Raw genomic sequence first — 27,679 nt, forward strand, 5'->3', positions numbered from 1 at the left:
CCCCCCCCCCCCTGGCGGGGGGGGGTGCGGCCCCCCCTGCCCCCCCCCCCCCCCCCCCCCCCCCCGGGCCTGTGTTGCTTCCGGCCTCTGGAACAGGCTCCCGAATGCAGGTCGTGGGTCTGGGAATGACCACAAGATGTGCCTAAATTTAATGTTATGGCGAACTTCAAGTGGCAAACTGTTACATCTGTTAACAATGCCAGAGTGCGATGTGCATAATCCAGTCAGAACCGCGCCGCGCCCCAAAGTGCGCGCTCTCCGTCCGTCCTCGTGGCCTCCCGCCTCAGCAGCATCTGCTGCACCACATCGGCCTCATGGGAGGTGCTGCTTTCCGGCGGCAGCCCGCTGAGCGAGCGGAGGCCCCCGGAAAGCTCGGCCAGGTATTCAGGGACAGCGATGTCCCCCACCGGCTCTGCACCAAAGCCCCCGCGAGCCGCCCTCCCCGGCACCTGCACTCCTGCAGGTGGGTTCTGCCTTTTCAGGCGGTTACGCCGGAGGAGGGCAAGCAGCTGCCAAAATCCATGCAGAGCTGGACCTGGGAGTCCGGAGAAGGGAAGCCTGGATAGTGGGTGGGGGCCCCAGCGCTTCCGCAGAGCCGCCTCCCTCGCCCCGAGGGCAGGACCAGTCGGCCCGGTGGGGTGGGCCGTCGGACTGGACTGGAGCCGCCGAACGGGGAGGGCGGTTGACGCGGCACAGCAAGCCTGGGGAGGTGGGGGCCCCTCCTTCCCTGGAGGGCCCCACAGAGGCTGGGAGGCCCGCCCATCAGGGATGTTGCAGGCCGCACACCACCACGCTGTCCCCTGAGCATGGACAGAAGGAAAATGACGGGCCGCTGTGGCTACACGATTCCATCATACAGATTGCTGATTTCCGGCTGCTGCTGCTGCTGCATCATCAGGAGTTTTCGAATGACTCTGCAAATGGCCTGTTGGCATATTATGGTCTATACCATGGAGCAGCCAAATGGCTGCTCCTCAGTCCTTCCGTCAGGCTCCGTCTCTGGGCTGACAGGTTTTCCCTGCAGTCCTACGCTCCTCCTCCTAAGAATTCCGTTTAGCTGGAAGATGAGCTTCCCAGCGCCCAAGGGCAATTTGCACTCCAACCGACGCGAACGTCCTGTCCAAACTCTTAAAACCAGGCTCAGGGTCGAGACACTGAACTCTCCCATTCCCAGTCTGAGAACGTTGGCCTTCTTTAAATACTGTTGGTCGAGGCAAGAATGTTAAACCTCACGGAGCTTCATATCACAGTTGTATTTTTTAACCCACCTAAAAGCAATGGTGCTTGTGTTGCGGTTGCTGTTTGCACAGTCGTGTCTCTGAAAAAGCTGTGCGCAGTCGCTGCCCCCGCTGCCAGTCCCCATTCCCTCCGTCCCTCCCGCAAGGTCACCCGGCTGTGTGCTCCGGGCAGCCCTGCAGCGTCTCACCCTTGCCTCTATTGCAGCAGCAGCAGCTCCAGGCTCAGCACCTCTCACATGCCTCCCACGGCCCCCCGGTCCAGCTGCCCCCGCACCCGTCTGGGCTGCCACCACCGGGGATCCCGCCTGTCACAGGGAGCAGCTCCGGCCTCCTGGCGCTGGGGGCCCTGGGCAGCCAGGGCCCCCTCATGGTGAAGGACGAGAAGAACCACCACGACTCGGACCACCGAGGTGAGGCGGCACCAGCAGCGTCCTCCGCTCCCGTGCGGCGCTTCTCTGGCGCCTTCAGTCTCGTGCGCCCGCGCGGGTTCACTTTGGAAAGGCCCCCAAAAGCTCACCCTGATTGAAGCGATGCTTCACTGGGTGTTTCTGGCTCAGTCGGTCCCGAGACCAGGGGGAGGCCACTGGCCCACGGATCGTGGCCTTTGCTAGCAAACGACGAAACGCAGCGTGGCCTGAGAAGTGCTCTGGAGGCCTCTGTAAGGAGACCGGCTGAAAGGGAAGCCCATCTCCTCTGAGATGTGGACAGAAATATAGTAACAGTTTTGCATGTTTTCACTTTGTTTTTCCGTCAGTTTTTCCCTGTGGCACAGCTTGCTCTGCTGTGTGGTTCTTTGCCAAAAAGAGGGAGCTGCTCTCTGGGCGAAGATTCCTTCTGGAGAGCAAAAGATGGCAAAGGCGGTGGGGCTTTTATCAAGCCGAGCCAGAAATCCCCTGCGTGCAAAGGCACAGCGAGATTGACGCTCTATTTTAAGATTGTCTCTCTTGTTTACCTTCCTCCCGCCCGTTTCCACGTCGCCTTCCCGTTTCATGTGGATGCCGTCTCCTCTGTGGCTTGGGCTTCATTCCCGAATGAAAGACCGAGACTCCAGCGCAGTAAGTCACGCTTCTGTTTCCTTTGGCTTTGCTGCCTTCTTTTTACGTGCTGGCTGCCGAGCTCTTTTTCTGCCTTTACGAGCCGCGTTCTGGATTCCAGCGCCACTTTATTGACCAAGCCGGTTTCCACACTGAAAAACAAAACCAGCACTCGCTTTGTCTGGATCCCGCGTAGCTCAGGGCACCCGACTTCTCCGCACCTTTGGCCACTCGGCCGGCTGAGGAGCAAACAGGAGGGAGCCCTCCAGCGGTGCAGAGAGTGGCTTCGTTCCCAGCAGTTGGTCTGTGGTCGCAGGTCACCTGGTCCGTGGGGATGACGCGGTTTCTTGCGTCGCGCGGGGTGGGTTCGGAAGGCCAGGCTGTGCTCGGGGGCAGGTTCCTCTTCGAAGGGGGGCACATGCAAAGCCAGGCTGCTCCCTGCGGGCGCGGCATCGCACAGAGCGAGCCGATGTGCCTCCCAGGAGCCAGCTTGGGCAGTGCTGGGCAAGGCGGGGGGAGATCACGGCCCCTCCCTGGAAGCATCCATGGGGCTGGGGGTCTCAGAGCATGCGCCACAGGCAGGCCTCCGGGGGTGCCCCTGCCAGCTGCCGCCTCCTGTTACTGCTTTTGCCCCGGTTGCTTCGCTCGTGTTTCCTGAGCCGCGGCAGGACGCTGACATATTTATTGCAGAAGCGGAGGGTTTACGGGAGGCCTGCCTGATTCAGGGAGAGGCGGGCCTTTTCAGCATGAGTGGCTGAGAAGAAAGGGGGCTGGCAAGAGCCGAGCCGCTCGTTGGGAACGCTGAGGCAGCGCGGACGGCGGGGCGTCTCCTGTTCCGGCAAGAGAGAAAGGGCAGCCGAGGGGTGCGCAAGGCCCTTCTTCCTCAGCAGAGGGCCGGGAGGCGGGGCGAGGGGCACACTCTGCAGCGAAAAAGAGTCGGCACCCTTTGCTGCGGCCCCTGGAGCTGTGAGGAGCCCCCACCACGTGCCTGGCAAGTGCAGTGGACCTGTGAGCCGGGCAGTCCTGGGCCTGGAAGGGGGCTCCCAACCCCCAGTGGCAGGCGTGCCCCCACCCGGGGATGCATCTCGGGGTGCACATGTGGACAGAGCTGGGCTTGGGAGGCCCGGCAGGACTCCCCCTTCTCCGCGCCGTGGCCAGACCGCGCAAGCAGGCCTGCGGGGCCGGCCCGGCCCCCGGCCTGGGCGCTCGCTTGCTGCAGGGTGTGGCTCCACCTTCCCACCCGGCTGCCCCAGGTCGATCGCACTGCCGCTGCCACCTGCGTTGCTGCTCCGGGGCTCCCCGGCTGTGCCAGCTGGCCCCCTGCTGAAAGGTGGGCTGTGGCCTGCAGTCGCCGCTGCTGGAACCATAGGCTGCAGGGCTTGGGCGGGGGGTCCAGCCCCCTGCCAGGCTTGGTTTTTTCTCACTGTTGGTCTCTTGCCTTATCTAAACCCAGCTGTGGTATTTCACCATGGTAAGCTTTGCCTTCGGAAACCGTGATAAGAAACAGTGGTTTGCTTTATACTTTCTCCACACCACCGTGGCTTGTTGTGTTGGCTGAACCCCAGATTGCAGTTTCCTGACGGGCAGCTGCCATAGAGTCCTCTGGGAAGAGCAGCAGTTCCCGAAGCTGCTCCAGCCGCTTGGCCTCTCTGTGCATGCCGGGAGTGATGCTCTTTGGAGCTGAATTTCGGGCATGGGGACGGACGGAAACCACGGTGCCGTTGGCGCAGCTTGATGGTTCCTTGGGCAGAAGCGGTGTGGACAAACGTGCCCCGGCAGCGTGGCTCATCCGGTTGTGAGAACCCTGTTGCGGTCTCAGACACCCTGCAGCCTGGGTCCTCAAACCGCAGCCCGCGGGCTGAATCTGGCCCGCCTCGGAGGTTTTGGACTCGCCACACCCGACGGCTCGCTCGTGCAGAGGTCGTTTTGGCCTCGCTCGGAGAAAACAGTCTCCGCCTGCGCCCCCCCCCCCCCCCGCCGGCACTGCCTAGCTGGCCCGCGCTCACCCCCGGCACCTTTCAACTGGCCCCCTGCTGAAAATTTTTGAGGACCCCTGTCCTGGAGGAAACTTGGTTTCACCCTGAAATAGAAGAAATAGCCTCTTATGGCCACAGGTAGCCATAATGGGCTACTGAAGCTTCCCCGTAGCTTGTGGTCTTAAAATTTAACCTCACCGCTGCTCTTTCCCAAGGCTCCGTGGAGAGGAATGTTGTCCTTCCTCCTCCCGACACCCGTTCCCATATCCGTGGCTTTTCCTCTCTTCTCCCCGCGTTCTGGTGTCTCCGCGTAACGACCGGGCCTTTGTGGTGCCCAGTCGCTGCCAGGACCGCTTGCAAGAAGGCACAAGCCACACGCCCGCCAGGTGCAGCCCTCGGTGCCGGCTCCTCCGCTGCCCCGTGGCCGCGGAGCAGAGCCAGTCCGGGGGGAGCCCATGCTGACCCGCAGCCCCCCCCCCGGGCGGAGCACGCGGCCCCCGCCGCGCCCCCCCCCGGGGGGGGGGGGGGGGGGTCCATCTTGCTTGAGGTGGGGGAGCAAGAGGGGCTGCTTTGCCCAGGCAGAGTCTCCTCCAGAGGCGGCGGGACGGCGTTTGTCCCACGGGGGGAGCTGCCCTGTGGGAATCCCTCCCGGCACGCGCCGCGCGTGAATCGTTCCGCGTCGCGTTGAGCGTGGGAAGAATGGCCGGCTCCACGGCGCCTTCGTTTTCGCAGCCCCCTTGCCCGAGAGACAGCCGAGCCCACGCGGGAGCTGCCCGAGCTGCCCCCCCGCCCACCAGACCCGTGCACACATGCATGTGTGCCCCCCCCCACAGCATGGAGGTGGCCTGCCTGTGCACGCCCTTGCTGGGGAGCCTCGCCTCTGCCGTGGGCTCCCCGGGGCCCCTGGCTGGCTGCCAGGGGCCAGAAGCAGCCCAGAGGGGCCTCCGACCCCTGTGGCACCAGTGGGTGGCGTGTGCGCGAGAAGGATCTGGGCACGCCTTCCCGGGGGAGGCATACTTGGCCGCTGGCCTGAGCGGGCCACCTGGCCCAGAGGCAGCCTGGCCTCGATGGCTGCCGCCCTTTTCTGCTGGCCTGGGCGGGCCACCTGGCCCAGAGGCACGTGCTCGCGTGGTCCCGGGGCTGAGCAGCTGCAGGGAGGGCATCCCTCCTGCCCGCAAGCCCAGCGCTTTCCTTCTGAGCTCCACTCCCCCTGCTCTTCCAGAATAATCCCATCTCCCCGTCGGAGAGCTTGAGAGCCCCCGAGAAGCACAGAAGCTCCTCAGAGTACAGCATCGACCCCAAGAAGCGGAAGGCCGAGGAGAAGGACAGCCTGGGCCGATACGTAAGTTTGCTGGCCCTGGGCCTGGCAGGGCCGGGCAGCAGGCAAGCCCACGTTCAGGTGCCCGAGCGCCCCCTGGGAAGGCTGTGCGAGGTGTCCGTGCACCGCTGCGGTGTGGGCTCCGCTTGAGCAGTGGTGGGACGCCGGAGCTTGTCCGTGGGCGAACCTGAGGAAGAGCCGGAGCAGCTGGCCCGGAGGGGAGGGAGTGCCTTGGGGGGCTGCCAGAGCAGCAGGGGAGGCCCCCTCACCCGGTGGGGCGGCAGGAGGTAGCAAAGCCACGGCTTCCTTTTTCAGGACAGTGACGGTGACAAGAGCGATGACCTAGTGGTGGACGTCTCCAACGAGGTAGGCTCTGCAGGTGCTTGGCCTGCCCCTCGCAGCCGGCCCCCCACCCTGAAGAAGCCCACGGAAGGTCTTGCCCGGCAGGCAGGAGACTCCCTGCCTCCTCTCAATGGTCCCATCTGCAGCAGGCGGGTCTTCTCCCTGGGATTTCGGCTTCCCGTGGTCTTGGGCGGGAGGTCGTGGCCTCAGCGGGTCAGGATTTGGGTGGTGCACGGGGGCAACGGGCGCCAGCACGACAGCCTTCTCCTGCCCCCAAGGACCCTGCCACTCCCCGAGCGAGCCCCGCTCACTCGCCTCCAGAGAACGGGCTGGACAAAGGCCGGGGCCTGAGGAAGGATGCTCCGAACAGCCCTGCCTCGGTCGCATCCTCCAGCAGCACTCCCTCCTCCAAGACGAAAGACCCGGTCCACGTAAGTGGCGGCGGCCGCGGCCGGAAAAAGGCATCACCCCTGCCTCCTTGGGAACCGGGTGGGCAGCAGAGTTCGGCAGTGCGCTTGAAAGGCGCCTTCTTGCAGGCGAAAGCACGGAGCAGCCTCCTGCGGGACTGCAGCTGATGTGGGTCTCCCTGCGACTCATGCGGGTGTGCCCGTCAAGACCCAGGAAAGAGGGCGGGCCGGCTGCTTCTGTTTGGCGTGTCGGCGGCGATCCGGAATGCCCTCCTTGCGCCGAGCCCGCTTTGGCCGGGCAAAGGCGCTTTCTCAGCCTGGGGCTGCAGGAGTGGGCTTTCCATCTCCGCAGAGGGAGTTTTTGCTGCGGGGAATTCGCCTCGCCCTGCTGTGCTTGGCGACCTGGTTGCATTTGAGAGGGCCAAAGCGAGCATGGCCCCCTTTTCCTCAGTCCCCATTTTAAATACTATTTTTTGACATTTCTGACTTGTTCACATGACGCATAGATTTTTTTCCATTTTGTAAATGTCAGGAATGGAGAGAATAATTGTCAGCTGGAATTTAAAACTTTTGAACCTTTTAAAATGTTAGATGGAGGTGAATCTCGGGATCTCCTCCTTCGATGGAAAGTTCTCAGTTGCTTTTGTTCCTACTGTGGTGGCATTTGAAAATGGCCAAACTGTCTCCGAATCTTGTTTTGTGGCAGAACGATAAATCCTCTACCCCGGGTCTAAAATCCAACACACCCACGCCGCGGAATGACGCGCCCACGCCCGGGACCAGCACGACCCCCGGCCTCCGGCCCGTGCCCAGCAAGCCGTCGGGAATGGACCCTCTGGGTACGTCGCTTCCCTCGCTGCGCTCCCTGCGGGAGAGCTCCCTGCGAGCCGTGCGTGCCGCTCGCGGCCAGACCAAGCGCAGCCCGGAGAGGCGCGATTCTGCCCGTGAAGCTCTGCGCAGCCCGGGCAGGTGTGGGGCAGCCCCGCTTCTCGTGCCCCGTCCGTTGCGAGCCTCTCCGAGGAAGCTTCCCTGCACCGACCCGCGTCCTCTTCCCTTCCGCTTGCCCTTCCCTTCCCTTCCCAGCCTCGGCCCTGCGGACCCCGATCTCGATCGCCAGCTCGTATGCCACCCCTTTCACCATGATGGGGCCCCACGAGATGAACGGCTCCCTCGCCAGTCCCGGGGCCTATGCCAGCCTGCACAACATCCCTCCCCAGATGGCCGCCGCCGCCGCTGCCGCCTACGGCCGGTCTCCCATGGTGAGCTTTGGAGCTGTACGTAGACCTTTTAGCTCCTCTTACTTGGCGCGGTTCCCCCGACCTTCGGGCGGCGGGTGCGGGGAAGGAATGCCTCCTCGGCAGCTGGCGGGGGGCTCCCTGGGGTCCCCGACGACTCGGAAGTCAGGCAGCTGGTTGCAGGCTGACCTTTCCGGCTCGGCAGGGCCCTCGTCTTGCGTGTGGGGCGAGAGGAGACACGGGAGCGGAGCAGCCCCTCCGGCCGTCCCGCTGCCGCGTCAGGGCTCCTCGTCTGCACTTGGCTGTGGGTTTCTTGAGGCCAGGAGCAGCCCTGCTCTTCTCGGGAAGCCCCAGGGCCCGCCTTCCTGGCCCGACTGGGGCCTCACGTTTCGGCCTCTCCTTTGGCCGCCCTTCCGCAATGGGCTGGGTCCCTGGCCCTGGCACAGAAGGAGCCGAGCTGGTTCTTTGCCTGCAGGGCCGCAGGCGAGTGCTGGGCTGCTCCGCTTCAAGCCGGGTCAGCCCCTGCGGGGAGTTTGGCTGGCCCCTCCACACCTGCTCGTCGGACAGAAGTGTCGGGAGGTGACGGGACAGCCGCCTCCCCCGCGAGCCGGGGGGCTCGGCCTCGCGCAGGGCCCCTTCCCCGGCTGGGCCTCCTTTCCCCACAAGCCATTCGCCGGAAGGGCAGAGTTGCCTTGGCCGGAGCCTCTGAAACGGCTTCATTTCTGCTCCGTGGCCGCTGCCTGACACGTCTGCTCTCCTCCTGTCCCCAGGTGGGGTTCGACCCCCATCCGCCCATGAGGGCCCCCGTGCTGCCCACCAGCCTGGCGTCCATTCCTGGCAGCAAGCCGTAAGTCCCACACAGCTTGCAGCACCTCTTGGACAAGCCCCCCGGCCTTGGGTGATGCGGCGGGGAGCCAGCGGTTCTTTGGGGTCCTCTTACTCTGAGAACCATCGTAAGCACTGCCGCCGGCACCCCCAGCGAGGTAGAATTCGTGGCGAGACGCCGGCGTGGCTTCCAGCCTCCCCGTCAGCCTCGCCATGCCAGGCGCACGCTGCCCGCCTTTCTGTGCCTGCCTGCTCTGAGCCCAGGCACGGAATGCCCCCTAAGCCCATGGGGGGGGTAGGAGGGGCGCCCGGAGGGCCCGGCGGGGCAGTGGCGGGCCGGCCGTGGGCCCCCACAGGGCAGCACTCTGGCTCCCGGATCCTGGCAGGGGCAGGTGGAGAACGTGAGCCAGAGCCAGAGGGATGCCCGCCGGGCCGGGGGGAGGGCCCAGAGGCGGAGGTGCTGGGCTTCGCTTTGGGGAAGCGGCCCCTCGCCTGCTCCGCCCAGCAGCCCCGGCGGCCTTCTCTGCCCTAGGGCGTACTCCTTCCACGTCGGTGCCGAAGGGCAGATGCAGCCGGTCCCGTTCCCACACGACGCCCTCGCCGGCCCGGGCATCCCCCGGCACGCGCGCCAGATCAACACGCTGAGCCACGGCGAGGTGGTCTGCGCCGTGACCATCAGCAACCCGACCCGGCACGTCTACACGGGCGGCAAGGGGTGCGTGAAGATCTGGGACATCAGCCAGCCGGGCACCAAAAGTCCCATCTCACAGCTGGATTGCTTGGTAAGCGGGGGACGTGTGGGGCGCGTGGGTGCAGGGCCCTCGCGGCGTTCGGGCACAGGGCCCACCACCCCTGACCCTGAGCGGCCGGCCAGCCTCTCTGAGCCGCCTGCTGCTGACGCTCCTCTCCAAAGCTCGCCATGGTTCTCCCTCTCAGCAGAAAATCTGTTCGTTTTGTTTGTTTGTTTAAAATGCTTGTATCCTGCCCTTTATAGCATCTCAGGGCAGTGGCGTAACACAGATAAATAAGACACAGCATCATAATAATACGGAAAATCAGCATTAAAGCAATAGTAACATTTGCAATGCTGGGGAAATCAAAAGGTTTTGACCAGGTTCTGAAATGGAAGACTTAGATTCTTTTCCAGTGGGGCAGAGACCTGGGCAGGTTCCACCCACGGCCTGGCCAGCACGCTGGCCTCTTGTTCCCTTTGTTCCCAAGGCCGTGCCTGCGTGAGGGGGAGCCCCCGTCCCTTGCTTTCCGTGAACTGGGATCGCCCTGCCCACGTGGAAGCCCAGGAGGGAAACTTGCGGCTGAGAGGGCGGGCCAGAGATCAAACGAACCCTCCGGGATTTGGGGCCCGGGTGGGCCGGGCCGGGGGCGGGCAGGGCTGGCGGAGTCACGGCGGGCTTCCTGCCTCCAGAACAGGGACAACTACATCCGCTCGTGCAAGCTGCTCCCGGACGGCCGCACCCTGATCGTGGGCGGGGAGGCCAGCACCCTCACCATCTGGGACCTGGCCTCGCCCACGCCCCGGATCAAGGCCGAGCTGACCTCCTCCGCGCCCGCCTGCTACGCCCTGGCCATCAGCCCCGACGCCAAGGTCTGCTTCTCCTGCTGCAGCGACGGCAACATCGCCGTCTGGGACCTGCACAACCAGACGCTGGTCAGGTGGGTGGCCGCGCGTTCTGCCCGCCCCGGGCGCCGAGCAGGGGGAGCTGGCCCTTCAGCAGGGGCCACGTGGCCCGAGAGCAGCCCCAGTCCTGCACCGGGGGTTTGTGCACCAGGCGCGCCTGCCCAGGCCTGCACGAGGCCGCAAGCCGTGGCTTTCCAGCCTCCTTCAACGCGTCGCCCGCTCGCTCGTGCCTGCCCTTGGCCCACAGCGTTGGGGGACAGCGCTGCCCCGGCCCCCCAGTGGAGTGGAAGCGAGAGAGAGCTCTCCCCTCGGCCCCTTCCAGGCAGTTCCAGGGCCACACGGATGGGGCCAGCTGCATCGACATATCCCACGACGGCACCAAGCTCTGGACCGGCGGCCTGGACAACACGGTGCGCTCCTGGGACCTGCGGGAAGGCAGGCAGCTGCAGCAGCACGACTTCACCTCCCAGGTGCGTCCCGGGGCAGCCCGGCCGCCCCCTCCCCTCTGCCTCGCAGCCCCTGGACGGAGGGAGGGAGTGGGGGACCGGCCGGGGCGGGGAGGAGCCGGAGCGGCGGCGGCTCCAAAGGCACCGGGGTTGGCATCGCCGCTCTGCCCGGAGGTGCGGGGACCCCCCCAGGCCGCTCGCTCGCGGGAGGTGCTGGGCGGTGCGCTCTGGGACCCCGAGGCCTGCCCCGGACAGTCGGGCAGGGAGCGCTTCGGCGCTGGCAGAACTGCCGGGGGGGGGGCGGGCTGCCCCTTTCCGCCCCCAGGGCCGCCTGCCTGGGCCGGGCGCCTTGGAGCCCCCGCCCGTGCGGTGGCGCTGCCCCCGGGGGGCTGCGGGTGCTGCCCCGGCCCCGGCCGCAGGCCGCCCCGCTCTCCCGTCCCGCCCGCAGATCTTCTCGCTGGGCTACTGCCCCACGGGCGAGTGGCTGGCCGTGGGCATGGAGAGCAGCAACGTGGAGGTGCTGCACCACAGCAAGGCCGACAAGTACCAGCTGCACCTGCACGAGAGCTGCGTCCTCTCGCTCAAGTTCGCCTACTGCGGTGAGTGCCGGGCGGCCGGGGTGGGGGCGCCCCCTCCCGCCGGGGCGCGACCCGAGGGGCTCCCGGCCACGGCACAGGGCCCGGCCACAGGCGCGGCCTCCCTCCCGGCGTGGGGCGCTCACCCTCCGCCTCCCTCGCCTGGCAGGGAAGTGGTTCGTCAGCACCGGGAAGGACAATCTGCTCAACGCCTGGAGGACCCCGTACGGAGCAAGCATCTTCCAGGTACACGGCGTGGCGGAGGGAGGGGCCCTCGCGGGGCTGGACCGCCCCCCCCCCCGCGGCTGCGGCCTCTGCCGGCCGTCCCGCGCGCCGCAGTCCCAGAATCCTCTGCCCTCCCCTGGCGGGTTCCTCGGTGTCCGGGTGGGCTGAGCACGGCCTTCGCTCGCGACTGAGCCTCCTGGTGGGGCCGAGGCTGCCGGCCCCCTCGGCCGGGGCAGGACAAGGGCACCCGGGAAGCCTGCCGGGAGCGGGAGGCGGGCTGGAGTGTTGTCCGGAGGACTGGAGGCCGTAGCACTGGTCCCCTCCCCCAGCCTGGGGTCCGACGTCAACCGTGGCCCTTCCCAGAGGGAAGCGACACCACATGCTCCGCAGAAGCCTCCGTCCCTGCCCTCGGCCGGGCCTCTTCTGTATGTGTGCCGCATTCTGGCAAATATCCGGGTAGGAGAAGAGGAGGAAGGTGCCTGCCGGAGTGGATGGAAATGCCTCTCCGTTTCCTTTCTTCCCCAGTCGAAAGAATCCTCCTCTGTCTTAAGCTGTGACATTTCGGCAGACGACAAGTACATTGTGACGGGCTCTGGGGACAAGAAGGCCACCGTCTACGAGGTGATGTATTGACCGGGGATGCGTCTGCGACTGTTTCACGGGGCTGAGCCAGCAAGGCGGCCCTGAGACCCCAGCGGGCGGACCTCCCACGGAGAGCGGCCGGCACTTCCATCACGCCCTCTCTGGAGATGTGTGACCTGGGTGGATCTTCCTCCGTGACCCCGGAATAGCCCTGCTGGACTGGGACCCCTGACTTGGGTCCAGCTGTAAGGGATCTTCTGAGCCTCTGCTGAGATGGGGCTGGGTTTTCACTTCTCGGTTCTCACACCTGGCGGCATCACCATTTTCTTTTTACCAAGATGTGTGACTCTTGCTTCTCTGTAAGACTTGTGGGAATTGTAAATATTCGATGCGTTCTGTGGGGAGCGTTTTCTGGCACACGGTGCCCGCGGTGTATCTTCCTTCGTATTCCCCGGGGTTTGGGGTTTGTTCCAGCAGTGGCCCTTCCTCCGCCCTTCCGCACGTTCCTTTGGAGATACTCTGCAAGACCTGCCAGATGGGGCAGAGCTGCCCCCCATGGAGCCGTTTCCCTGTTGTACATGTGAATCGTCTGATGTGTTTCCTCTGAGACTTGCGCACCGCAGGGACTGGATTTCGGGGGCCACGGATGCTGCAGCGCTGGCGACGACATCGGTAGAACATGCGTGTTCTCCTATTAGGTTCTTTTCAGCACTTGTGCATCAGCAGCAAGCGCGGGGCCTGCCTCCGGATGGGCCTCGGATCGTGCCCCAGACGCAGAGGAAGGACTGTCAAGAAAGCAACGTTTTAAACAATACGCTCAGGGAGCCAAGCAAAAGATACTAGAAACTTGTGTGGGGTTTTTTTAATTCCAATGAAAGTAAAGTAATAGAGAAGATAACCTATAAATACAGGTTTTTTCTAAGGTTTACTAACAACCTCGTTTCTGTACGGTGAGGGCTGGGGGCAGAGCACGGGGGGTTTCGTGTCGCTTTGGCGGTCCTCCCCCTTTCGGCCTGCTGGCGCAAGCAAAAGGGGTGGGGGCAGGGAGGGAGTCCCGTCTTCTGGCTTTTTTGTACTAAAGGAGTAAATAAAATTTAAACTCGGGAAATCTACGTATTTGTGTAGCAGAAGATCTTGCCCTGTAATGTAGCATATGGAAGAGAATTTTTATACCACATTTTTTATGGATTATTTTTTAATTTTTGATTTTGATCTGGTAAAAAAGTAACTATGGCTTAAAGGTGAGAAACCAACCTGTTTTTATTAAAAGCCAAGTCAGTGCATAAAGGAGGATGGAGTGAAGGACTTCTTTCCCTGTCCGTGTCTTTGGTTTGGTGCGGTGCATTTCTGGGCAGAAACGGCAGTGGGGCAGAGAGGGTGCCCCAGGGCAGGTGTTGAGGGGCTCTGGTTTGACCTGAAACGCACGCTGGCATTTCCTCCCTGCGCGGGGGGAGGCTGCCGGGAAGCTGCAGGGCTGGGGAAGGGGGCATTTTTCCTTCCTGCGCCTCGGCAGGGCCTCTCACCTTGGGGGCCACCTGCCAGCGAACTGAGCTCTGGCAGGAGGGCTGCTTGGAGGGCATGTTTCTGGAAGGCTCCTCGAGGCACGGAGACCCCCTTCTCCATGGCCTGGGAACCAGGAACTGCGTTCCCTGTTGGTCCAGTTTTCCAGGCGCTCGGTCTGCAGGGTTGCGATTGTGTCTGTGGGGTCGGGGCGCCGGGGAGACCCCGCAGCAACCCAAAATGTTCCAGTCTCGGAATCCTCCCCAGATCTTCTCAATGTGTCTTTTCGAGGAAGGTGTCACGTGTCTCCTCTCACCGTGGGGTGGGCTCGGGCTCGCTGCCTTGTTCTCTGCTGCTGTTCCCCTGCCACCAGAAGCAGTGTGAGAGCTGAGCTCTGCTTTGGAATTCTGTCCCCCATGGATTTGCTGAGCATGTGGGGTGGAGCAAGAGCCCCCCATGCCCCTCCTTTCCCCATGGCTTGCTGCGGCTGCCAGCTGGGCTCCTGCTGGCGCGGGGGCCGAGGGAGGAGCGCAGGGGGTGGGCGATGCCCCAGAGTGCCCCTGTGCCACAGCTCCCTTCTGTCATTTGGGATGCTGCTGGGCCCCGTCTTGAGGCAGCTGTGCTTGGGGGCACGTGCCCCGTGGACTCCGCCCCCTGCCGTTAAGCCACCAGTGACCTTCGAGGATGCAAGGCGTGCCGTGGCAGAGGCCGCAGCCAAGCGGTGTGCCCCTGTTGCCGTTCTTGCAGCCTGTCGGCACGCATGCGCTCTCCCCGCTCCAAAGCAGATCGAAGTGACCCCGTCCTCTCCCCAGTGTCGCATCCAAACGTGTGCAGCCGTCTCCGAATAGTCCTGGGCTCGTGCGACCGAAAAGTGGGAAGGGGGAAATTAGAAATGCATGACTTGGCTCCGTTGCCACCCGCCCAGCTGATCTCGAAACATGAGAGCCGCCCAGCCGCGCATGCTTGGCCGGAGATGCGGACATGTGGGCCGTTCCGCAGGGGGTCTTTCCAGTGACCTGTCGAGCGTGGCAGAGCCTGCTGTGAGGCGAAAGGCAAGAGCCAGGGGGTGGGCCGCGCCTCCAGGAACTCTCTGGCAGGGGAGGGTTCAAGGCCCGTTTCCGCCTGACTTTAAGACGTGCCGAGCCGAGGGTGGGCACGAGACCTTTGAGAGGGGGATGGCCCCCGTTCCCGATGTTCCATCGGGAAACAGAGATGGACTCGTGCCGGGTTTCATAGACTTGGAAGAGTGTACTTTGCCTGTGTGGGGGTGCTTGCCAGCAGCCTGAAATGTTTGTCCTTTAAGGGCTGGTTTGTTCCAGTTGCAGCCTTTCCAAAGGTGCTGACTGGGCCACAAGGCATTCCGTCTGCAGAAATCCACCTTCCCTGCAGCACAATTTCAAAGCATTGGCTGAGCATTTCCACCGCGACTTTGCTCCAGCTTTTGAAAATGCCGACTACCAGCTGCTTTGTAGTGTGCCTTTCGAAGGATCATCAAGAGTGCATTTAGCTCTCCCAGATACCTTGGGGTGTGTGGTATCGCTTTAACTCAGCGTGGGCTGGGGCAAAGCATAGCCATCCTTGTTTCAGTTTATGAATGTGCATTTGATGAGCAAGTCCTGAGGGTTTTGGCAAGGTCCGATTTGCTTCACGGGTGATTCAAGGCATCTTTTCCATTTTTTAATGGTCTGCATTGGGGATGTTTGTTGTTGTTGTTGTTGTTAGTTGTGAAGTCTAGTTCCTCCAGGCCTTCCTGTCCTCCACCATCCCCTGGAGTCCACCTAAGCTCACACTGACAGCCTCAGTGACTCCATCCAGCCACCTCTTTCTCTGGCTTCCCCTCCTTCTTTTGCCATCTATTGTTCCCAGCATTGGGCTCTTCTCCAGGGAGGCCTTCCTTCTCATTAGGTGGCCAAAGCATTTGAGTTTCATCTTCAGGATCTGGCCTTCTAAGGAGCAGTCAGGGTTGATCTCCTCTAGGACTGACCGGTTTGATCACCTTGCAGTCCAAGGGACTCGCAGAGTCTCCTCCAGCACCACAATTCAAAGGCCTCAATTCTCTGGCGCTCAGCCTTCCTTATGGTCCAGCTTTCACAGCCATACATTGCAACTGGGAAAAACATAGCCTTGACTATACGCTCTTTTGTCGGCAGGGTGATGTCTCTGCTTTTTAGTATGCTGTCTAGATTTGCCAGCGCTTTCCTCCCAAAGAGCAAGTGTCTTTTAATCGAGGAGTCTCATGTTTTTTAAACTGTATTATCGTAAGAGACATGCAACATTCCTTCTGGCTGAAAGGCATAATTTGTATTCTGAAGACTCGTTCAACCCTGTCTGAAGCCAAAGATCAAAATGACCATCACATGCTTTCCATGTGCACGCGCACGAGGAGGGCACTGCGCAGCCGAGCGGCAGCGCCTCTCATCCCAGGTCGTTAGCTGGCCATATGGCTCTCCGAAGCCCAGTCAGTCATGTCCGTGCCTCAGCGAGCCCGTTTCCAACAGTTCGTTGCGAGCGGTTAGGTGAAAGTGGAAGCGCACAGGTGACGCAGGAATGATGCGGAAGGCAGGCCGGCAGATGGGCTGGCCCAGCTTGACTACTGGTGGCCGGCGAGGCGAGCCCACCCGAGGGCAGGCAGTGCCAGGCCTGTGGCACAGCTCCCGGTCCTGCTCCTGGCCTGGGGCTTCAGAAGCTGGCGTGTGCCTCTGCTTTGGGCCCCGAGCCAGCATCCGTGAGCCCCGAGCCAGCATCCGTGAGCGGCAGCTGCCTGCCCAGGTTGAGGCTTGTAAGACAACGGGACTCCGCACAAGCGTTTGGAAGGGGCAAAGTTGGTAGATTGTGCTCCCCAAACAACCGATGATTACCGAGTCGCAGTGTGCGCGAAGCCCAGGAGCGGAGGGCAAGGCCGTGTCGAAAAGGAAGCAGCCAGAATGTTTGCTGCCAGGGAATGGAAGTGGCTCCCGCGCAACCCCAGGAGGCCGCCTTGGTTCAGGGGGGACAGACTGCAGCCGGACTGGAAGGAACTCCAAGAGCGGCTGTTGGGCAGCAAGCGGCTCCGAGTGCCTTGGCAAGCCGCTGCCCGTTTCCTGCAAGGTTGCGCCCAGCGGGCTCCAAGCTGTCCTCCCATCCAGTGGGCTAGAGGCGTGTTGTGAAAAGAGAGGGCCGGGCAACAACATTGTGGAGACGGCCGTTTCCGCAGCGTTGCATCCAGATCTGGAATCGGCTCTGTTGGATTCCCAGATGCCATTCGGGTCCTGGGGGCCAGGGTGGAGCCCCCAACCCCAGAGCGGGGTGGGGGGGCACTGGCACGTAGCAAATGCATCAAGATGGGCAGATTGGGAGGGGACAGGCTGGAAGGCTAGCGCTTTCCCTGCCGCCTGTGGGCATATGTGGCTGGCAGCCTTTCCCGGGGGAGCTGGCTTGCAGGAGGCCCCCCGTGCCCCCGCTGCCAGCCGCCCGCCCGCCCGCCCGCGACAGCCACTGTGCCCCTCGCCTGCCCCCTCCCCGCACCGCAGCCCCGCGACAGATGGCGGGAGGCAGCCTGGAGGATGCCGTCAGCGGCTGTTCCCTCTAGCTGGTGACACGGAGTGTAAAATTTTGTTGGCCTACCCCTCCTGTCATCTGTTCCGCTGCTGAATCCCACCAGCTTTAATTACTATAATTGAGTTATAATGAGCGATGGAGTGTTGCCGTCGCGGCGATGGCAGGGAAATTTCTCGGCAGTGCCCCCGCCATCGCGCTCGGTTGGCCATCAAGAGGATCCTCGCCCCCCCCCCCGTTGGCCTCCTGGGGAGGCAAAGAGCACAGGGAGGAGCCCCTGGCCCTGCAAGGGGTCCCCTCGGTCCCGTTCTCGGCATGCTGGGTTAGGGAGGGGGCAGAGCTGCCCTCCCCCCGGCATGCGATCTCGACCAGGAAGCATTCGCACTTCCTTTGCTCTTCCACCGCTGCCGGCCTGGAAGCCCCCACAGCAGCCGGCCCGGCCCGGCACCTACCCGGTGCTTTGGGCCAGAATTGCCCGCATCCCTGACCATTGGCCAGGCTGGCTGGGGCAGATTGGAGCCGTAGTCCTAAGCATCTGGACAGAGCCATGTTGGAGAAAGCCATGTGATGGGCTGCATTGCGTGTGTCGAAATGGCGAGCGCGGCTCTGCCGGGGTGCCCGGTCCAAAGAAAATGCACACTTTGGTCAGGCAGAGAGAGATTCATGCGGCACGTCGGTAGCCCCGGAGGGACCGCAAAGCTGCGCAAGATGCTTCACGGCCTGTTAGTTCTGTACACAGTTTGGAGTGGGTGCGGGGGGTGGGGGAGGGATCTGTTTGCTGGGCAGTTTGCTGGAGGCAGGTGAGAGCGGGGGGGAAAGGGTGGAAGGGATTGAGACGCACAAAAGGAAGGCGTCAGGACAGCGGCCATTGGCATCTCTAGGGGGCACCTGGGCAGCCAGACCTGCAGCAGGTTTCCTGGTGCCACTGGGGTCCCGCCGTGGCTCTGAAGCTGTTCTTGCGGTGTCTGGCTTTCGCCATGTTGTCCTGCCAGATGGCACTGGATCACATGGGCTGCTTGTGTTCCACTAGATCCTGATCCACGTTTGCTCTGAGGCATCTTCCGCCGGGAGAAAATACACGGGAAGGATTTCCTTCCAGCGGACTTGAGCCAAGTGGTGTAGTTTCTCCCGGAGGGCACCATTGTGGGGTGCAAGTAGGGAGGGGTTGCCCATGGGAATAAAGTGTGTGTGTGTGTGTGTGTGTGTGAAATGCATCCATTCATCCCAAGATCAGTGACGCGGGGATAGTGCTTCCTCCTAGCCTGCCCTCGCTGTGCACATTCTGGGAGGGCGGGGGTTTCCTCCGCTGCGACGAGGCACGCGTGCTCCCCAGCCTGGAATGGTTTGGGCTGGGAGAACCACCCTCCCGGCTTCATTCGGTCTCCGTGCCGTGGCGAGTGCCCTTCCGCACTGCGAGTGCAAAGCCAGCGCACAGAGCAGGGCGGGAGGAGCAGGAGCACAAAACTGCCCGCACGGAGGAGCAGGGGTGGCGGGTGGCTCCAAACGCCCCGGGGAGCAGCGGCTGCTTGGTGCCTGGAAGGCGCCCGACTGGGGCGCCAGCAGAGGCGAAGGCCCCCCCGGGGGACCCCATGTCAGCTGGCAGGGCCCTTCGTCCCCCGTCCCCGGCACCCTTGGCCTTCGCCAGGCTCCCACCCCTCGGCCGTGTCATTACAAGCGGCACAGCGCCTGCCCCTGGGCTGCCTGCGTTTCCGAGGACACGCCTGGCAAGCCGGGGCCACGCAGAGGCTGAGCAGAGGCTGTGCTGGGCACGGCTTGGTTTGCTTTGCCACGGGGGGTGGGGTGGCGGGTGGGGGGGATTTATACACAGCCTAAGGCAGCTGCAGCCTGGGGCCTCATACTCGAGGAGGTCTTGGCCTCCTGCCAATTTTTTAAAAATCACCATTAATTTTATTTCATTTCTGATCATAAGAAATCAGGGGTGTACCTCGGTCAAAGATTATTTTCTAGGCAGAAAAGGATAAAGAAAGATCCAAGGTTAGCCATGTCCCAAGATCGGTTGTCTGATCTAAGCATTCCCTGCACAGAAAATAATAAAATGCAACTTACTGATTTTAATGATATAATTGATACGCTTGCATCCAAAAAGACTCCAGCGAAAGTGCTGACTTTGTATATGGTGTAATGTTATAACATCGCTGGGATTCCCCTTCAGCGTTCTGTGTGAACCTTTTCCTTCATTTCATACTTTTGTAAACTTATTAAAGGATAGAAATGCAGTAACCTTCTTTTTATCGATGTTAAAATTTCAGCCATGTTCTGCATTCGTGGTGTAGGTAAAAAGGGGGACAAGGTTTTGTTTCTCATGATCAGATGCGATTAAGTGTGGGCCTCGCACGGCCCCCCAGTTGCTTTAGCCCAGGATGGGGGGTGAGGGAGGACGAGGGTTTCACTGTGCTTTAGGGGAGCGAAGTGACTTCCAGTGGCCACTGGGCCCATTCCCACAACCAGGCCAGATCAGGAGCTCCCCACTTGCAGTGTGTGTGGGGGGGTGCTGGGCGTGTGCCCAGGAGGGCAGGTGGATCATTTTTGTCAGGGGAAAATGAGCCTCCATCCTACCAGGGGGAATCTGGCTGGCTGGCTGCTTTACGCCTCGTTTAACATTTCAGCTTTTGTGCTGATGGGAAACCAAATTAGCCTATCCATTTCCCTCAAAATAATTGTTAAATTTGGGGAAAGTAAAATTGTTCCCACGTTGTTATTTCAACACCGTTTCCCAATGTTCTTTTTCTGTGTTTAAAAAAAGAATATTGCTTTTTGATACTTTCACGGAGGGCTTTTGGATAAGGGTGTGGGAGGGCAACCAGGCAAGTCCTGCCATTTAAGGCAAATTTTTGAACAGTGGATGCAGAAGCACAGCTGCCCTTCAGAGCGGGCTGTATCCAAATGGATAGCTTGTTTCCAGAGGAGCGGCAAAATGTAGGGCAATAGTCTGAGATAAAACATACAAATCAGAAGCGGACTTACAAAGCACTCTGATCTTTCCAGATCCTTTTTATTGCATTAATGCTGAATAAATAATTCTATGTTGCGTGTTTCTCGGAGTTTTTAGAGTAGTCGCAAGCATTTAGAGAGAATTAAGAATACGTCTTGTACCCTAAAAATGAAGAAAGCTTCATACGGAAGTAAACACCATCCATGTTTAATTTCAGCTTTCAGAAATAACTCTGTGTCCAAACAAAATAGGTGCTGGCTTGGCTGGTGGGTGTGCGCATTCCACACATTTCTTGTAGCAGAAATGTTATAACGTTCACATTCAACACTTGGCCACATTTTCAATATGTGAGCCAAAAACTCCCAACTTCAAAGTCTGAATTCTTTAAAATTGGAGGTTGTCATTCTTGAGAACCAGAATTCCAGCCGACAAACCTTACGCTGATATGGTTGTGTAGTAGTATTTGGCATTGCCGTACGATCGCTCATTGCTGTTTGCATTACTTTCCTAAACAATGCCACCAGTATTCTCAGTAATCAAAGCTGAAAACTGCAAAGCTGCGTGTTTTGCAAGCAGCTCGGACTCCCGTGAAGTCCCCTTTCTTCTAGCATTTGCTGCGACCTTGAGGATACTGCCAAAGCAAGTTACTGCCACCTTTGCAATGCCTGGATTATTTATAACTAATTCCTGATTATGGGGAAGGCACCCATTTTTTTCAACTTGTTCTCTGGCAGGACAAGGAATTTAAAAAGTCAATATGTACTGTATCTTAAAACACAGAGCTTCAAAGAAAGATAAAGATCAAAGCTGGGGAAGGTCAAAGCAGAACATGAAATACCTCAGGCAAGATAAAAGCGGGCCAGACGCGCAGGCCTCCTCCTGAGACGGTCTGTGGAGGGAGGCAGCGGCCAGTCCCTGTGGGCCGCTTGATGCGGCCAAGGATGAGGAGGGGCCAGCCTGGCAAAAGATGGGACCCGGAGCGTTTCCGCAGCCAGGCTGAGCCAACTGGGCTTATCTGAGTCTGGCCTTGGGAGAGTGGAGAGCAGAAAGTGCAGCTCATCAGGAGATATTTGCAGAGGGTCCGTGGATCGTGCGCCATGGTTTAGCCCAAGGCAAGCAGGCCTGGCAGAGCAATCCAAGTGCCACGTCCGGTAATGCCAGGGTTGGAGTGCGCTGACTCCTGTGCTTGCCAGGAGGCCTCACTGGAATTCACGCAGGAGCACTGTTTAGAAACATAGAAACAGTGAGCCAGAAGGGGCCTCCCGGGCCATCTAGTCTGACCCCCGGCTCCAGCCAGCTCCGCTCACCACATGCCCACCATGTGCACGTCCAGCCTCTCCTTGAACACCCGCACCGATGGGGCCTCAACCGCCTCCCGTGGAAGCCCACCCCACACCCTCGGGGTCCTAACTGCCAGGAAGTGCTTCCTGGCATCCAAACTGAACCTTGGTTCTCTGAGCTCCACCCCATTGGAGCGCATGCTGCCCCCCCTGCAGGGGAGAACAGGTCTGCGCCCTCGCACCATCTACAAGGGTTTGCGCCCTTTCGCCGCCTCCTGACGTTTCCCTGCCATGCAAAGGGAAGGAGATGATTTAACCAGCCCAAAGACCTTGCCTGTGTTGGGGCATGATAAGGAACATGGGTCCTTCACATCTGGACCCTTCCCCACTCCACACACCCAGGTGCTGGGGATGAGGCAGCCATGGGAGCTCGGAGAGGGGCTTGGGGGTCTGAGTTCGGACGCCGAGGAGGGAAATCCCATCCTGCCTGTGGCCAATGGGGACACCCCCCTCCTGTCCTGTCCTGTCCTGTCCTGTCCTGTCCTGTCCTGTCCTGTCCTGTCCCACACTGCCGGGTGCCACAAGAGCAGGACCTCGGGGCCAAAGTCCAGAGCCCTGCAGCCTGGGGCTGGGGGGCAATGACCAGACAGCAGCAACCGACAAAGCAATTTGGGCGGAAGGAGCGGCCCTCCCTCCACCCCTCCAGTCCTGCTCCTCGGTGCTTCCGGTGGGTGCAGGACGCAAGCCGCCTGTCTTGGGACCCAGCGGGTCACGGGCCCCGTGGAAACTGCCCTGTGTCCCCACCGCCCCATCGGCTCATTTCCAGGACTTCCAGGGACACCGTCGAGCGGCCTGATTCTGCCCCAACCTGCCCCCCCCCCCCCCGTGCTTGTCAGCTGGCGGCTGAACCTGGCGGGGGCAGCCCCCAGCCCCCCCCCCATTCCAGCGTGCTGTTGCAGCCCCTCCACTTCCTCAGCAGGCAAGGGCCGTGTGGGGCAGGGATTTCTTAATCTGCAGTGGCCCTGCAAAGGAAGAGAATGTGCTGTGGAAACTACATTTCTGTACAGCTGGGAGTATGAACTTGCATCTTTTTTCTGGTTTTCCAGTGCAAAATTCTGGGAGGTGCTGAAGCCGTGGAGATGGGTGTGGGGAGACATTGTTCCGGATTCTCGAGCCGTTGGTATGGGGATGCAAGCAAGAACTTTCGGGATATATGCCTGGCACTCTCAACTGGCCAGTCTTTCTCAGAGCCAAGGACAAAAATAGCCACTGTTTGAAATCAAAGGTATGAATCCTGTTTTGATTTTGATGATCCTCTCGTTTCCTCCACCCCAGCAGGCCTTTTAAAAAATATTCACATGCTGCAAGAGAAATGTCAGTCCAAATGGAGAAGTGCAGATAACGTATTTCAATGATGGCAGTCCCCTTTATCCAGTCAAAGTCATGCTTGTATGAAAAGCTGCAGAGCTCTTAGAAAGTTAACTTTCTATTATATACTATTGTTGTTATTTCTTCACCTGTTTTCCTCACACATTTGATGTGTTACTTTCCTTTCCTAAGCAGCATCTGAAACTCTCTGGATGGTTGGCAACAAAGAAAACTTCAAACTGCAACATAAAATACACTAAAAAGTCAAAAGCTACAGTATAAAAATAGAAATAAAAACCAAAATAAAACCTGGCATCCATAGGAAGTTTTAAACCAGAGCAGTGGAAAGGCCAGACCCAGAAAGGCCAGTGGAAAGGCCAGACCTCCCCAGATATCCTTGCAAGAGGGGCAAAAAGGGCCCATTTTGTGCAAACCGGGGGTGAAGGTTGCCCAGCTGTACCTTCCACCCCATGCAAAAATCAACACGAGCGTCAGAGTTTCAGGGCTGAGTGTGGTTTAGGATACAGATGATAGGACTGTGCACTCACTCACTGGATTTCTTATTTAATGTATTTCATTTCTGTACCACCTGTAGCCAAAAGCTCTCTGGGTGGCTCATAGCAAAGTTGCTGTTAGAAATACCTGGAAATGGTTGATGTGTCCAGAGCATCCTAGAAAAATACATGCAGGTGGCTCTCCACCTGAATAACCTGATTCAGCAAGGCAAGGGACTTGCCACGATACAGGGGATAAATGGAGCCTCCATGATCGGGGATAGTCTACCTTCAAGGAGCAACTGCCAGAAGCCTTGTTCATGGTAGGCAGAAGCTTGCGAGCCGCAAGGAAGCAGCCGAGCCCCACAGCGCTCTGTGGAATTACCCGGGCTGCCATGACACCCCTGGATTTCATCAGATCTGCCCTGGGAGGGTGAGCCGTGCCAGGGAGCACGTGCGCGTTGGCATGTCGGTCTGTTAGAAGCAGCGGCCAGAGGAGCAGGAGGGCACGGGGCGTCCAGGCCCTTTCGTCCTGGGGGTCGTGCTGGCGGCTTCGTGGGCACGCAGGGGTCGGTCTTCTGGCCTTCGGCATCTTGCGAACGAATTCTCGCAGGGACAGCCGCCCAGCGACCCGGGAAGGGTCGGAAGAAGCCACGTGCAGCGGAGGCGTGCTTTGCACACTCAGCCCGGGGAATTTTGCACACTCAGCCGCTGTGGCCACCCGGGTGCCTTCTTCCCGGGTCCCAGGCCAGCTCCTCGGGGGCAGCGGCCACTCCTGCCTGCGCTCCGGCCGTGGGGAAGGACGCAGCTCTCAGATGAGCCCTTCGCTGAAATGTTTAGGAACCAGCCATTTAACGGGAACAAAGGAAATTAATTGGTGGTTCAGGCCTAATGAAAGCGCTGTGCAAATTAACAGTCCTCATCAGCAGAAACAAACAGGCCCTGCCATGGCGCTGAACTGACTGAAGCTTTCGCCAGAATGATGAATGGTGGGTCAGAAGAGACCATCTGTGCTTCTTTTCCCCCTGGGGAGAGGGGGGCGAGGACCGGGGCTTAGTGCAGAGGGAGGCAATAAAAGCATAAATTCCCGGGGTTATTCATCGTGGCTCCGCTTGACACCACGATCTTGCCACGGAGATGAAAGAGGAGCCCCTGCCATTTGCATCTGAAAGGGCCGGGCCTCTGTCTGCACACTCGAGAAGCCAGGAGAAATGTTTAGCCCCTATTCAGGCTCTCACAAAGCCGAAGCCCCCCAGCCTGTGGCTGGCCTGCCAGCAGACGGAAGCGGGCCTGGCTGGCTGGCTCCCTCTGTTTGCTCAAGATGCTCTCCAATTCCCACTGCGAATCCGGGTTTCGAGACCCGCCTGGGTTATGCTTCTGAGCTGGGGCTGTGCAGGGGAAATAGACCCACCTGATCTTCTAATAGTCAAAGTAATTAGAATAATCCTTTGGGGGCTGAATGGGGGATTAGTTCTTCATGTCACCAGAGTTTCATCCTCAGTTTGGCCTCGTAAAATGTGGAAAAGGCCCTTCAAAAGCAGCCCGTGGGCCGGCCCACCAGGCCTTTTCCAGCATCTGACTGGGCCCGTGTCTCCATATTTGCGGGCCTTCCTGACGATTCTCACTGCCCTCCTGACCCTTTGCCACAAATCACAGGGTGGTGGTCACAGAAACGGGGGCCACAAGACGGCCTAGGTGCCGGCCTTGGCTGAAGACCACCTCACTCTCTCCGGGGGTGGGGGCTCCTTGCCTGCGCTTGGCCTTGTGCAGAATGTGTGCTGGGGGCATGACCGAGGAGCCGAAGCCTCCCAGGAGGGGAAGGAAAGCAGGCAGCAACATTCTGGTACTGGTGTGAGCACGCAGGCGCCCCGCGGGCTGGCCGGGAGCTGTCCTCCGGGGCTTGGCTGGTCCGAACGAGTTGCGTGAGCTGCTGCCTTTGAGCCAAGGATGCGGCGGGAGGCCGCAGGGAGAGGCAGGTGTGGGGAGCGCCTGGGGTGAAAGAGAGCTGCTGGGCCCCCCTCATCCTTGTGAGGCACAAGCACTTTCTGCCCGTCGTGAGGCTTACCTGACGGGTACCTGCCCATTCGGCACTGCACCTCTGGGAAGGCAGGTGCGCTCCTCCACGTGTTGGCGGTCCGAGGGTGAGGGTGATGGAGGAACCCTGCTCCCCGGCTGGGGGCGAGAGGGGCGGTTCAGTGGTGGCCCATCATCCACTATCAGAAGCTACAGATTCAGGGGGGGAATCAGCAAATATAATCTACCCCCCTGGGCAGAGAGGAAGAGGCAGGGGAAAGGGGACCTTCCTCGAGGGAGTGTGACCCTCAGCAACAACCGGCCCAAGGCCTCCCACCCCGCTCCAGACACGAGGCGATCCGGCTTGGGAAGGCTGGCGCCGTTTTCCAGCCTGCTTCATGGACAGGTTGTGAAACTGAAAGACAGAGGTGTGTGGGAACAAGTGCAGGGAGCTTGGGAGTGCCTCCGGGCTCTGATGTGCAAGAGGGAAAAGGGGAAGGAAACGCCATCGATCGGTCCATCCCTCCCTCTTCGCTGAGGTGAGAGGGTTTGTGGTTGGCTGCGACAGGCGGAAGCAATTGTGGGCAAACAAGGAAGAAAAGGTCCCGGGAGGTGCCAGCCGGGATCACGGTCCTTGCTACCTGCCGCCCGGAGGCGTGTTGGCGGCTCGCTGGGCCTCGTTCGAGGAGATGCTTGACCCCGCCTGGCCCGTTCGCTGCGAGACAGAAGCCCATAATAGCCCATTTGGCCAACGTATCGGCCCAGGAATCCATACACATTGATTCGTGGTTTGCAGAGTAATTTAATTGCCAGTTCTCAACCCAGAATGCTTCTGCAGCAGCCGCAGAGCTGCGGAGAAAGAGCAGCTCCCAAGGGGGGGAGGGGTGCTCCGTTTCAAGAGGGGGCCATGGGGAGGGGCGCCTTCCATCCAAAGTGCTGCCCAAACCGGCAAGCTGCCCGGGCCTGGAGGACGGGGGGGGGGCCCCGTGCCAGGCACTCATGCAGCTCAGGACAGCAGTGCGGAGGCTGCATGCGGAGCGGCGGGATTCAGCGCCCGGGTTTTCCCTGAGCTGGCAGTGGGCGGTTCTTCCTGCCGCCCCTCTGAGGTTGGATCCCGAGCCCTGGGCCCCGAGGATGACCCCTTGGGAGCTGTCCTCCCGCAAGTGGCCCGTTACGGCGTTCCCCCACCCCCATTTGCATTGCCACGGTGATGGAGGGGCTGTGGTGTGGAGGTGTGGACAGAAGGCCTGCCATGCCCCCCCCCCCCCGCCAAACCTCCTCATGGCCTTCACCGCCTGCTCCAGGATTCCCATGTGCTTTCCTTATAAAAATTAATTACATAAATGAGGCTTGCGGGTTTCGTTGTCCATTTCCAAAATGACCGAACACCCCTACCCAAAATTAGGGGCTTGGAACATCGACATTATGAGTTTTGTAGGTACAGAGAGTCCCGCAAATCTGGCCGGGTCAGCTCGCCAACATCTGGCTGTGGGTGTTCATATTCAGCCTGTGAGCTGCACCTGTCCCAAGAGCCTTCTCACTTGTACTATTGTTGAGCCAAATATCTCCCATCTTGAAACTGCATTTTTGGTTCCTTATTTGGTTCCTTCATTTGGGGCCTATTTTGACTCCCTGAATGATTTTATGAAGATCTGGGGACATGTTTGGGTTTATAGAAAAACTGGAAAAGTCTGGAGGCTGAATTCTGGGGACTTTTTGTACCAGGCAGTTTGTGAACATGACCTGGAAGGACACGCCTGCGGGGGGGGGGGGTGACTTATGTGTAAATTGCATATGGAATGTAAGCCAGGAGGACTCCAGTTACCCAGGATGCGGGATGACAGAAAGAGAGTGCAAGAGGCAAGTCTCGGACTGCTTGGCCCGAGAGCCAGTTGCCTTCTGCCTCCAAGGGCCCTGATCCGCTACATGCACGCGTGGGGGGGGGGCTGATCCGGTGCCCATATGTAATGGATGCCTTTGAGCCTGAGCAGCCACACCTGAGTTTTCCTCCCTGTCAGCTTGCCAGCTAATTAGATAGGAAAAGGGGAAAGTGCACACATTCAAAAGGGGCGCTCTGTGGCTGCGTTTGGAAAACGCATCCTTCCAAACCAGATCAAGATGCAACATCTCCCGACCCACCCCTGGCTTGCCCCTCTAATCCCTGCTGGAAAATCTGATTTGGGATGTAATTTGCATGGCATGTCTCATGATTTCATTTAATCTGCACAATCCTCTTACCCAGCAGAAGTTCTCACAGGGAATGTGGCTCTTCAGGACCTCCCGATCCACCCGCCAGCGCTGCCTCTGACCCCGTGGCTCTAGACTCCTTCCGCAGAACCCTGGCATGGCGACGGGTGATGGCGCCCACCGCCCTCGTCTCCCATCGCCGCATTGGCCCTGCTGGCTGGGGCTGCTGGGAAGGCGTCTTCTGTCGAAACATGTATAGGACTGCAGCTAAAAAAAAAACATTTTTGTAAATTGTTTCTAAAAGCAATTGAAAGTCTGAAGAGAGCACTTTTTTCCTGCTGTGCAACAGGAAGGGGTTGCATTTTGAAGAGGCCTGGGGTTGTCCACAGCTCCCACGCCTAGTAGGTAACCTGCTTCCTCACAGTGAAATCCCGTACCTGTGAAATCCCGAAACCTTGTATCCATGGACGCAGCCTTGGCGCCCTGAAAGGGCATTTCAGCAGCCCCCCGA

The 27,679-nt window shown here is 60.2% G+C and overlaps 1 protein-coding gene across 10 annotated transcripts in view; it reads left to right on the forward strand.

Moving 5' to 3' along the window:
* TLE3 (TLE family member 3, transcriptional corepressor) overlaps positions 1–27,679 on the forward strand; it is a 66,884-nt gene that overhangs the window by 18,492 nt on the left and 20,713 nt on the right. Inside the window, exons 7-22 of one of the 10 annotated variants that reach the window (XM_044444878.1) lie at positions 1,444–1,648; positions 2,277–2,293; positions 5,471–5,590; positions 5,882–5,932; positions 6,187–6,339; positions 7,022–7,154; positions 7,399–7,589; positions 8,321–8,397; positions 8,908–9,157; positions 9,799–10,046; positions 10,334–10,481; positions 10,906–11,056; positions 11,202–11,278; positions 11,783–11,878; positions 22,213–22,391; positions 27,227–27,275. In XM_044444878.1, the coding sequence (XP_044300813.1) occupies positions 1,444–1,648; positions 2,277–2,293; positions 5,471–5,590; positions 5,882–5,932; positions 6,187–6,339; positions 7,022–7,154; positions 7,399–7,589; positions 8,321–8,397; positions 8,908–9,157; positions 9,799–10,046; positions 10,334–10,481; positions 10,906–11,056; positions 11,202–11,278; positions 11,783–11,878; positions 22,213–22,383 (2,088 nt within the window). In that variant the 3' untranslated portion in view covers positions 22,384–22,391; positions 27,227–27,275. Of the gene's footprint in view, positions 1–1,443; positions 1,649–2,276; positions 2,294–5,470; positions 5,591–5,881; positions 5,933–6,186; positions 6,340–7,021; positions 7,155–7,398; positions 7,590–8,320; positions 8,398–8,907; positions 9,158–9,798; positions 10,047–10,333; positions 10,482–10,905; positions 11,057–11,201; positions 11,279–11,782; positions 13,130–22,212; positions 22,392–22,669; positions 22,746–27,226; positions 27,276–27,679 lie in introns of those variants that run through there. The other 9 variants (XM_044444879.1, XM_044444877.1, XM_044444880.1 and 6 more) reach the window with 9 other exon arrangements.

Source organism: Varanus komodoensis, unplaced genomic scaffold (assembly GCF_004798865.1).
Source record: "Varanus komodoensis strain SLA01 unplaced genomic scaffold, ASM479886v1 scaffold46_1, whole genome shotgun sequence".
Classification (NCBI taxonomy): Eukaryota; Metazoa; Chordata; class Lepidosauria; order Squamata; family Varanidae; genus Varanus; species Varanus komodoensis.